This window comes from Anopheles ziemanni, chromosome 2, assembly GCF_943734765.1.
Source record: "Anopheles ziemanni chromosome 2, idAnoZiCoDA_A2_x.2, whole genome shotgun sequence".
NCBI classification, from domain to species: domain Eukaryota; kingdom Metazoa; phylum Arthropoda; class Insecta; order Diptera; family Culicidae; genus Anopheles; species Anopheles ziemanni.
The window spans coordinates 4,312,398-4,324,770 of record NC_080705.1 but is presented as its reverse complement, the minus strand read 5'-3'; the positions used below and the strand labels follow the sequence as shown (position 1 = coordinate 4,324,770).

General features: G+C 44.5%; 1 protein-coding gene across 1 annotated transcript; it reads right to left on the bottom strand.

Annotated features, from left to right (window-relative positions):
* Positions 1 to 3,658: 3,658 nt before the first annotated feature.
* LOC131286121 (ubiquitin carboxyl-terminal hydrolase CYLD) lies at positions 3,659 to 10,504 on the bottom strand. The gene is made up of 9 exons (XM_058315012.1): positions 9,914 to 10,504; positions 8,070 to 9,315; positions 5,612 to 6,074; positions 5,347 to 5,546; positions 5,114 to 5,268; positions 4,828 to 5,046; positions 4,525 to 4,759; positions 4,102 to 4,437; positions 3,659 to 4,036 (listed from the first exon to the last, which is right to left on the bottom strand). The coding sequence occupies exons 1-9, from the start codon at positions 10,502 to 10,504 to the stop codon at positions 3,843 to 3,845; spliced, it is 3,639 nt and encodes a 1,212-aa protein (XP_058170995.1). The 3' UTR covers positions 3,659 to 3,842.
* Positions 10,505 to 12,373: the final 1,869 nt, after the last annotated feature.

Genomic DNA, 12,373 nt, shown 5'->3' with positions numbered 1-12,373 from the left:
CTCGTTTAGTTGTACGATCGAGTTGTACCCGCGAGCCAAAGTGAAAAAGAAGGGATGGCTCAACATCACACGATGCGGGTTTTATTTATAAACAGACAAAACATGGGTTTGCGGTTATCAGTAAAAGCAGCCTGTGGGATCGGGAAGATGATTACACACAACTCTACCGAGCATCAAACAACTCCAACACGGCTGGAGCCAAGGGGTTGCACGGAATTATGCTAAACAACTGATAAGAAGTCGCCGTTGAATGTTGAAAATGAAATTAATCTCACACAGGCACAGGTGAATTTGTCGCTCGCCTGTCTCCTCCTGCTCAAATCCTTTTTTCCCCCCGGTAATCTTCCTGATAAGATTACGTAAAACCTTCAGGGAGTGATTTTTTGGGTCGGGCAAATTTGAATTTCATACAAAGCACAGAAGCGCAAGCAAAAGGCCCAATATATTGACACCGTGAATTGGGAAAAAGGGGATGTGGTGAAATGTGTTTTTTAAGACCATTGGAATGACAAACAAAAATAAAACGTGAAGAGGAAATGGTAGGCAAGGGCTTATGCGAAGCCGAATGAAGAATGGTTAAATTAAATATTAAAAGAAATCAATATATTCATATATATATATACACACAACACCCAAGTTAAGGGGGAGGAAGCCAATAGAACTTAGGCAACAGCAACACATACGCGCACCCAGAGGTCAATAACCTTTTTTCTACCCTTTCGATGACCTCTCCCTCTTTCTCTCCCGTTTAAGTATTTTACACAATTCGCGAAGGAGTTTCCGCCGAAGATGTTTCGCAGAGTGAAAAATGGCATTCGTCCTTGTTGCACGCTTGCGCAAAAGTGGGTTGCTGGCCACCGCAGAAAAGCGGTGGAATACAAGCAGAAGAAATGCGCAAAGTGCATTACTTTATCACTATTTTAAAACAGTGTAATCTAGGCAATGTGAAATAACAAAACGTAAGATTTAAAACCGAACACAGGGGTATGGAAAAAAATGTTTGAAAATGTAAAAAAAAGTAATAAAACAGACAACACAAAAAAGTCTACCGAGTTGTGGGGTATCATAAGCAAGTAGAAGCAGCATAAGAAAGAAATCGACAACTGGAACTCTTTGAACTTAGTTTTCATTCGGTTTTATTGAACTCTTCACAGCTTAACCGCAACATCCTCTTGGTTTCCGTTCCGCGCAGGATTCTGTGTGTTTTGGCCGCTTAAATGTTTCCCCCCCTCTCTAATCGCGATCTACGTTGTGACTTATGTTCCCGACGATGCGTGAAACATCAAACAAATGGCTGTCTCTTCAATCTACGGGAAAAGTTGTGGTACTATTTTTCACTTCTACACGCCTTAGGTTCATTGTAACGATGGTCGCTAGGATACGCGAACGAAGGGAGTTGGTCAGTACCAACCGGTAAACGATGCCTTTCGAATGCTCCAGACGTTTCCTTATTTTTCTCCAATTCGTCCATTTATAGTTGCTGTGTACTTTGAAAATTGTCTCTGTTTGAATCCGTCGTTTGAATTCACGAAGCACGTGTGTTCTCCCGTCCCGTGTCAAGTAGTGTTCAGGTATCAGAGGGTAGCAATAAGAAAGTGGTTAAGGTAGTATGATTCCGTAGTTTTAATAGTGTATAGTTACAAATTAGTGTTGCCATCGTGTACAATAGCCATTGCAATTTTCCGTTGTACTACATTATTCGCCTTCCGTTTTAACTGCGACAAACTGTTGCTCTTAAGTACTTTAGGTAACGTATGCCCGTTCGCTCATTAGTAAGCGTATGCAATTTTCCACCTTACCTCTTTCTTTTTTGTATTTCTCACTACCAGAACAATCGCTCTAAATAGACGAGTTCCATTGGTGAACATCACGAATGAAGGATTGAAATACGAGCCTTTCCTCCCCGCCGCCGTCAAAACACGCAGTCATTCTTCACAACGATTTCTCACTTCCGGTCATATGCGGCGTTTGAAAACCTTGAGAAACCCATTGTTTGTGTGTGTTTTTTTTTTTTTTAAGAAAATCGTTCATTCAGTTTGTGTTTGTGTTTTCATGCTAGTGCTTTGTGATAATTATAGATGAAGGCTGGAAAAAGGATTCGTCTTCATCAGCAGTGTGTCCGTGGCACATGTCGCGTGATGAAGCACTCTCGTTAGGGCAACCTACTACACACCTCGGTGAGGTCAACTTTAACTTCAACAACGTCCAACAAGTTCCATATCTGCCCAGCGAACGCTAACTTCGACTACTGCTTATGTTTGTTTGATACTAAAGGGTGTGTCTTATAGGTTGTCCCGTCGTTCAGAATCGTCGTACAAAAATAGCAATCTATATAGATTCTACAAGTGAAAATTCTTCATTGTTCTTGCACATGTTCCAAAACATCTAAAGCTTGCTTCCAACGGTATTCCAACACGTTCAGAAAACGCTTGCTACACACATTTAATGCGATGAACACCAGGTAACAGAGATCGTGTCATAACGACCAAGTAAAGGTGCAGCACAAACGAAATTGAATAAATTTAATGATCATTCATAAGCTACTATTACTGAACCATTTAAGGTGTATACATCCTCAACTTTAATCTTCACATGAGTCAGTTTCAACTCTACGCCTAAGATATGCAACTGAAAGATGGTGTTCTACCTTTGAAGCTTCCATGAAATCTACAACTACTGTCCGTATTGGTTTTCGCCTTTACCGAAATGATTCAAATTCCTCGGTTTCCCCCATCAACTTTCTTTTTCGTCTTCCAACCGTCCTTAACGGTTTATAATCATACCATTTACAAATGAAATATTGGTAAGCACAAAACAATGATACCTATAGTGTTTCCTCAAAACAGTTCAACTGTTCCCATCCGAGCGATCGATAGGAAACTCGCGGTAGCTTGCGTTCAAGGCTAACATATAGGGAAGAGCGTAGCGAAATAACGTTAAATTACAGACACGTTTCACTCTAAAACGCTTGCCATGCCTAGTAGTAATGTGTCTGTGTCCTGCGAATAACAGCTTGCTTTGGTTCTTCCGATTCATAATATATGCATCTGGTGCTTTGTTCTTTACTTTTCTATTATTGCAATAAGTTTCACAGAGTTTGTTTTAACCATTCTTTCTTACTCCTTAAATTTCGTTGGCATTGCTCAGCTTGGGTGCACTGTCCTTTCCGGTTTGTTTTTTTTGCGTGCTTTAGATTGGATTTTCTTCATCCTATCATCGCTTTCCACACGACACTCGCCTACTTTGTTCATCTATACTTTAGAAGTACAATCCAAAACTTATGCCGAACAATGTTGTCTTCTGTTCTAATGCTTGTTTTTGCCTTTTGTATAATGTATAAATATATATAATATATATATGTATATATCTGTATAAGTATATTCTCTTTAGTATTTTGTGTTTGTCCAAAATCTCTCGATTTGCGAACAATTGTCTTCGTAATGTGTCCCCTAGTACTTTGCTCCGGTGTGTCACCAATCACGCTTAGGCTGTCTTTATCCTTCCGCCGTGGAGAAACAATTCCAATTCCCCTACCATTCCCCAAAGGACGTACCTATTTTTTACTGACCTACAGCTTTCACTTTTCTATTGGCCTACAGCGCTCTCACACATTCCATCAGTGAATGAATTAAGTGTCGATCATCTAAAGCCAGCTAAGCTTTGCACAATGTAACCTTTGTCCTTCCGAAACAAGGTCTACTTATTTTTTCTTGAAATTCAGATATACGCAAACAAGAAAGAAGCACTATCGATTCGTTTAATCGCTTTATTTTACGCGCCTGTACTATAAGGACCTGGTGGAAGCAAACGAGTCGAAACAAAAACGTTCCTCCACCCACTTATTATCGGTACATCATGACGTCGGTGCTCTGGTACATGCACATGTACGCATCGCACAGCAGCCGTTTGGCGTGCTCAGGTAACATTTTATCGTTGACCGCTTCCTCGTGCAGTGCCCGCGAACCTTCATCGGTCAGCCAGTGCGGTAGATCCGGTACCGGAACCATTTTTGGAATATTATGACCATTTTGCTCGCCTGACGAACGAAAAAATTGAACCAATCAAACATCCAGCGGTCGTTTCAATGGGAATGTTGCTTACCATTTCTATCAGCCATCGAGTCGAAGAAACACCACGGAGCGTCCTGTCCGGAGGCAGCCTTCACGAACGCCACGTAGTGCGATGTCTCGATGCACACGACAGCAAACAGCTCCATGTAGAGGCGGGGCACCTCACAATGCGCCGCCATCGGGATAAAGTCCTGCGGCACCGTCAGAGGGACTGGCTTGTGATTGATCCGCTTGTTGTGCTGGTGCACGCTATCGATGCAGTTCTTGCAAATAGCCGTTTCCTCCAGACCTTCGTTGCGCATTTTGCCGAAACAATCGCGACACTCAAAGTCGGCCACCTTACCACACACACAGCATTGGCGGGGAGCTGTGGGGATGGAAAAAGAAAACCCCATAATCTGGTTAACTCCTCAACGCAATGGGTCGGCAACGAAGAGATTAAAGCAAAACGTACAATCTTCAATGATGTCCGTAACGTCGAGCACCTGAGACGGAAGGATGCGTGGATACATTTTGAAGTTCTTGCCGAACCGAGGCATCTGGATGATCAAGCAGGATGGGACTTCCTTCAGCTTAATATTGGACGCCAGAAAGCTTTGCTCAAACAACTGTTGCACCGACGGTAAGTTCAGCCGTTCATCTTTTTCCACAAACAGTTGATAGTAGAAAGTGTCCAAACCGGAGCTCAACTGCAAAAAGGATTTACTTATTAGAAGCAGTCCAACGAACAGCATAGTAAAAATCGTCAACCACAAACCTTTAAAAATGGATCGGCACGAAGTATCTGTGCAAGCAGACTGTTGAGGAACTCTTCCGGATCCTTTTCCTCGCTCATCAAACCAGTCACGGAACTGAGTTGATCAAGCAGCTCGCGCAGCTTCAGAACTCGGTCGGCGCGAACGAAATGATTCTTGCGCAGTGGATTTACTATCTCTTCAAGCAGCACACGCTGAACCTCCTCATACTGGGGGTTATCCTAGGAATTGAAAAGTAACTTTAACTATCCACTTATCATGTTGTCGTGGGTTTTTTTTATCTTTTACCTCCGGTTCCTTGGGGCGAAACAGCAACGAATCAAATACACTAGTGAAAGTGAACATGGCAAAAAGCGTTGCGTCCAGGTAGCAAGAGTTGTGATGTCCCTGGATTCCCTTGAACATGCCGCAGATTAGTTTCAGATCTTCGAGCTTCAAAATTTCTATAAATGCACCAATGAAAAAGGTGTGCACATGAATAACAAAGTAATCGCGCGCTATTCAATTCTTCAATGACTTACTCAACGGTGGTATCCTTCCCTTGACAACCGGACACTCCACTTTTCCGAACATGGTGGTATCGGTCTTGCTGCCGCTGGAGGAAGCCTGCGTCGTTCGCGAAATGCTCGGAGACATGGGCGGCATATCCTGGAAACGTCGATCGTGACTACATTGGCCCTCACGAACAAAAATTGCACGGTTCGCCGGGCACTTGAAAAGCCTTTATGGAATGAAAGAAAAAATCAGCTTGACCAAATATCAAACCCTAAAACTCCTTTTTTTTACCTTTTACCAGCGAAGGTTCCGTTGGAGAGTTCCATGGTTGGATGATTTGGATCCTCTTCCAGCTCAACACCAACCATTACGTTCCGGTGGCTGCCACCGCCGCCACCGGTTGGCAAGGGCCCAATCCAACGTATCACACCGTGGTACAGTGGTTCTCCCGGTCCTGCGTTTGCATGCATCGAACCGGCGGTAGCATCCAACGGATCGAGTGTCACTTCCACCACCGAGCCCAGACCGAGTGAGGGATCGTTCGGAAGTTCCTGCATGGGCGATGGGGCCAACGAACCACATCCAGCATCCGATTCCGGGGATATCGATCCGATTCGGGGTAGCAACCCGGCACCAGGTATAGTATTATCGAATCCGTTATCGCCCACGCGTCCCAATGGGGAGACAGCAGGTCCTCCAAAGGACGCGCCATGACCTCCGTTGGATGTGCCATAACCTTCGGGTGCGTTGATTTCTGGACGGACGCCGTATAAAACATAACGGAAGAAATGGTGAGATGTGCGATACATCGACGACCAATAGCCAAACAATGCTGGTAGGAATCTTTCACGGGCGTTAGTAAACCACTGGAAAATCCGTGTTAAAATCATTTTGCACAAGTTCGCAACGCAAACGCAACGAGCTAGCTACGGAATGTACACTGGACAGTATTAGCACGCTGTTTTTGTAATTATGACATGCGATATAATTCGGAGAACTTCTCCAACCGAAGTAGACTTTGTTATTCTGTCTATACCTTATGCTCTTAATACTTCGAATTAGATAGTGCGTGCATTCCTTTCTTTGGGGTTAAGAAGCAAAAAACATCGCGAATTGAGTCGTTAGCATATTCAAAATTCAACAAAACACAGTAAAACACACCAAAAACGGGCAGTTCGGGACTAGAAGGCCAACATCAGGATCGTAGGGAAACAAACCTTCTTCCTCATCGCTCGTGAATCGTCGTTCCAGATCTTCCCGAAAATCTTCAAAATAATCCAGCACCGTTGTGGGGATCCCGTCCAACAAATCCTTATCATAGGCTTCCGGCAGCATGATTGTGTCCTTGTTTTTGGTGAATTACGAATATTCTTATACAAGTTACTAAAGGTACACGGCCGGTAACACGCTGTTTGATACGCGACCAAGTACGCTGATCGATCTTCTGATCACTTCTTTAAATCTCTTTGTCTTTTGGCAGAACAAAGGACAACTTTTGACTTCGACAAATAACTAAGGATCGATTAAATGATCTCAGCACTGTTCGACCCGTTGAGAAACACAATTTCATTGTACGTACATAATCCTAAACCTTTAAAGAAGCAGCTCGTGGGGAATGAGTTATTTTAATGTTGGTTACGACCGTCACGGGCCTACGAAGTAGTTTCTTTATTTCCTTATTCAACGCATTGCTTCAAGCAACAGCATTATTTGACCCGAACTGATGTCGTCTTTTTGAAATTCAGAGAACATTTTTCTGTTAGCAAATTTTAGCTCAACGCATTCCGCATTGCAAGTGCAACGCTTCCGGGTCACAAAATGTGTTTAGGCCACAGACGTATACACACGCACGGTAACACTTAGGAACAGTGAAGTGGAGACGAGTACACGCTACATGGATGGCTTAGTCACTGTGCACATGTCGAGACACAATCAACCTCCAGTTTGCCGCATGATTTCTAAATGTTCCGAGCAAAACGAATGCACCACCGATGACTACAGCACACTTTTCTTTGCAAACCACACGCAATCCAAATGCTGAACTGCAAACCACATGCTTGCGAACGTCTCGTCGTCGTTTCTTAATCCACAGACCGAATTTAAATGTGGTACAACGCGGTGGAGCATGAAACAACGCGGTGATGATGGTGAGATCTATTTTTAAGGCAGAAACATCGTCCATCGACAACGGCGCACGACCAAAAACCGTTGAGTGCACTATGTTTACGGTGGTATGGCCAAAAAGCTTTTTTCTTTTTTTGTTCCGTCGTGAACCGGCGTTTTCACGGATTTAGTGAGCTCGCCCTGTGAGTGGTAAGCTATATACTGCGCAGGACAGCATTTACAACAGACATTATCTCGATCTACGAAAACTAAAACGTGTTTAAATATTTGAATCAAACCGTTAGTAATATCCTCCATAATATTTTCCAATCTTGTGTTTGGGGTCAACCTTAGATAAGGTTTGATTAGCACATAGAGCAAAAGTAGCAGAGATTTCTCAAGTGTAAAGTAGGGAGAGATTTCTCAAGTGTACCGCTAGATGTGTTTATATAGATAACATTTTAGATACATTTTCCCATCCAGTTCCCAATGGCCATACACAAGCTCTAACCGTGAAAACCGTGTCTCATAAAATCATAATTTGCCAATCCCTGGCATGCCAGGGGTAGCATAGGAAATATGAAGAAACAAACCCTAAATTGAATTAGCAACTGCAAATTGGGAACAAAATTACAGGACTACTTACTCGTCATTGTTGCAACGTCCACCGTGGCTGGTTTTGCTTCTACTGCCGCCGTGCGAGCCGCCTTCCTCGTCGTTGATAACGGAGGGACTTCGCCGGGTTTCGAGTTTCCAAAATGTGCCAGCGGATTAAAGGATTTACTACGACCGTTAGTTCGTTCGGTCGCCGTACCGTTGTGGTTGTAGTGACTGGTACTGGACGTGCTGTTACTGCTTGCACTGCTGCTGCCAGTGTTGTAGCCCACATTCAGCCCCCCATTGCCATACGATGCAGCGGACAACGATGATGGCGTTTGCGTTTTTTTGTCCATTATGTTTTGGCTATCCGCGACGACCCCGGCTTCCGCCGGCCAGCTGCTACTGGTGTGGAGCAGATCCATCAGATCCACACCGCCGCTGTCGGTTGGACTGAGAACCGGCGATCGAGGAGGATTGACCAAGATGACATTACCCGCACTCTTGTTTGCTTCATCGATCTCGCTCGGATCGATCACCACCAAATCGCGATCGGGGAGGCTAAGGAAACCACCACTGTTTACGGACGTGTTGGACCCGGTCGGGCGATGACCGGACTTCGACGTACGTGCCTTCGAATGCTTCAGTGTGCTGCTGTTGGAGCTGTTTTGTGAACTTCGGCCGGAACTGCGGTACGCTTCATCGTTCACCGCATGCTGGTGATGATGATGATGGTGTGAATGGTTTTGGCCATGGTTGTGCATCATCACACTTTCCACCGGATGGCTGTGCACGTATCGGCCGGAACTACCGGTGCTGCTGCTACTGTCCTGTTTCGACAGATTCGGACTGGAAATCGAGGCTGCCATCTTCTTATGTTGCATAGCTTTCGCGCCAGTCGGATCCATCGGCAAACAACTGAAACTATCGCACAGGGCGTCGAGGTCGGTTGACTTTCGGTTGGATGCACCACCTCCAGTGCCGCTAGTCGTTAAATCTGGTGTGTACGATCGTTGCGTGTACGGTTGAAAGTCCCCATTTACCGACGATTTACCTCCCGAGCGAGCCGCACTTTTCGAGCTCGAATCCCCACCAGCACGCCGTGTGATACTGTTCACAAAATTGCCAAGTATATTGCGCCTCGAGTGATGCTGCTTGCCGCGGTGGAGAAAATCCTGCTCGGGGAATACGAGAAAATTTGCTGCCACGATCAGTGTCTCGCGGGGTTCACAGGCCATGTAGTTTAAAGCAAACGCGATATCATCCTTCTGAGGTGACTCCCCATTGTTTAGATTCTGTTCATGGACACATGGAAAGAAAGGTCGAAACAATGAGAAACATAATTTAAGCAAACGTTCATCTGAATGCCATGTTTCCTCCCCTTTGCCTGCCTTTGTACTCTTGAACCAAACGTAAGCCAATCTCAAGCCAATTGGATGCAAATTGTAAACGAGAACTATGCTATTATTCTGTACATTGCTAAAGCTAGTGCACACCAGAGAAAAGGTATTAAAGATGATTTCATTGAATGAAAAACCAGAGTTTAATATAACTAAGAAAATAGTTCACTCGAAACTTGATAAAAATAACTTCTACCTACCAAACCCAATTTAGTGCCAACCGATGTGATACGATTCAGAGATAGATGGACAATTTTGATGTACATACGCTTTCCCCTGCTTCATGCCCTTATAGTTTACCCTTTAGCTACAACCGATTATTTCAAGATTAGTTTTACTCAAATGAGGATGTTGGAATGGTGGATTGTGCTGTGGATGTTCTTGTGGTGTGGTGTGGTGTTGCGTAAAGTACGGAGAGGACACGTGTAAGTGGTGAGTGGTAACAGTGTGTGCATAAATAAAATGTAGCAAAAGACGGAATCAATCTGTTTACCAGTAACTGAAGGCCAAAGTAGTATCCTGGACCGAGCAATGGTACGGGCCCAATGTAGCGTACCCTACAATCGTACGTGATATTCCGATTGTTGGAGAACCATTTCACTTTCACATTATCACCCTGGCTGAGGTTCTTGACCGAGTCGAACAGTCTCGAGCGTTTGGCAAAATCGCACCGTTCCTGCGGATCCAGTATCGCTATCATGAACGGCCAAATGTCCGACGGAATCCGCTGTAGATGGATCGATTGACACTGAAAGATCCGATCCTCATTCGTACTGGTCACCGCCGGTTCGCCATCGTGTCGATGAAAATCTTTGATCTTAATCAGCGCGAGTTTGCTCGACACGTCCTCCACGACCTGTAGCGTCATGCCGGGTTCGATGTCGATTTGATGATCGTTTCGCAGGTCTGACAGTGGGGAACCGGCAGCGGTTGTTTCGACGCCGGACAAGAGGCTGCTGGAACTACTATCGATACCGCCTCCTCCTCCTACTCCCGCTCCCACACTCGTAGACCCGATGGATCCTTTAATCGCCTTCGCCTGAAAGCGCTCAATACTGATGGCATAGACATTTTTTGTAGACATTTTGTAAGGGCCGATCGCTTTGATCCAAACCGAAACTTAAAGCAATGTATCACAGCTGTCCGCGTTCTCTCCTTGGAGGGCGTTGTTGCGTTTGGCGCACTGCTTAAAGGAGCCAATGGGTTGGCATTGGATAAAGGTGTATGTGCCAGGGCGCCTTCTTGCCAAGGAACTCGCTATTTTCTCGCTCCGACGCTTCATTCATCGATCACAGCTTCGACTATTTGGTAGCACCGTAAAAACTTTACCTAAAAATGTAAAACAATATAGGAATAAACGTGGACTTTCGAACTGACGCAATCTGCAGCCGCCGGTGGGCGCTAGAGAAGTGATTTTGGAATTTTGCGGAAACGAGATGCGATTCTGGATTATTGAGCAAGCTTACAATACAAGGTGGTGATGTTTGTAAAAACTTTTCATTGCTATCCAAAGATGGCTATCATCACGTTCCCATAGCGATCATGGTATCCTATGTTGAACGTTTTGCGATATATATAAATTAAAGACTTCCAGTCGGTTAAATTGAACTTAGTTAACCAAAAACGATGCAGCAAACAACTTGTTGGAATTGTGAACATTTTTGTCAAAAAATCACAGTTCGGTTTCGACCGATCGGATGAACTGTCTTGATAAGGCAGTAGTAAAACTCCTTTGGAATAAAAAAAACACAAGGGTGTCTCTCGTTTCCCTTGCCACATCATAGTCGATTTCCCGCAAATGCGATAACAATGTTGTGAGTGTAAATGTGCTCGCGTGGTCAGCAAAACCCGTTCGCGGGTTTGATATCATGCGCTCGCATCTTTGCGCGGATCGGCAAGCTCTCGATGCATGGTGACAACTTACGACATTACACACGGTGCGATGTGCGGACCCTTTTACATAAGGTGACTCACAAGCGCCGCCTTGGGGATGGTATTTTTCAGCCCCATTCCATAAATGTGCGCATCGGGGGGTTGAATCCCTAAGCTGGTCGAGTTTTACACGACACACTGCTTTTTGTATGCGGAGACTTGGCGGAACGCGTGAAGGTCATTTGGGCCACAAAGTTTGGATACACTTTTCCGCTTCGATGAATGGAGAAAACACGCGAGAGCACATGATGAAAAAGGGAAACTATCGAGATGGAAGATGGTAACAATGGGCATCGCGAACGCACATTTGTATTCCAGTACAATCCGTTTAAAGCTATTATCAAACGTTCGCGATGAATCGAAAATGCATGACACGAACACCCAAATCAAAAAGGCAAAAACATTATAGTGAAGCGAGCAGAAAAAAAACACAGTCGACAGAAAAGGTAATCTTGTGGTGCCAAAAGTGGCTCATGCGTTAATGATGTAGGAGTTATGCACTTACAAAATCAAATTATAGGCAGTTCAATAAACACTGGCATCCGGCAACCCGAAACGGTTGTCCCCGGAAAAGAAAAGATTCTATCGATAGCCGCGCAGCGGAATCGACACAAACCTAACTAAATAGTAATATCGATTACAACACCGAGTGTGACTCTGTTTTCCATGCTAGAGCGTACAGCATGCAAAAGAAGTTGATTTGCAGATGACTAAAACATAATCAATTGAACACGGTACAAAGTCATACTGTTCTGACAAGAGAATAAACAAGTATAAAATTTAAAAACAAAACAGGAAAGTACAAAACACCCTATGAACGACACTTTGCACACGAAGTTGTTGGTACTATACACTACTGGTTTAGACGATTGTATTCATAGTTGTTTGTCGTACTATTGCGTAGACGTCGTGGAGTTAAGGCCACTTCATTAGCTGTTGCTTGTCGTACTGCTGCTTCCGACACCGTTTGCGTAGATATTCACGGCAAAACAATTGATCGATCTGCCACTGCATGTCCACC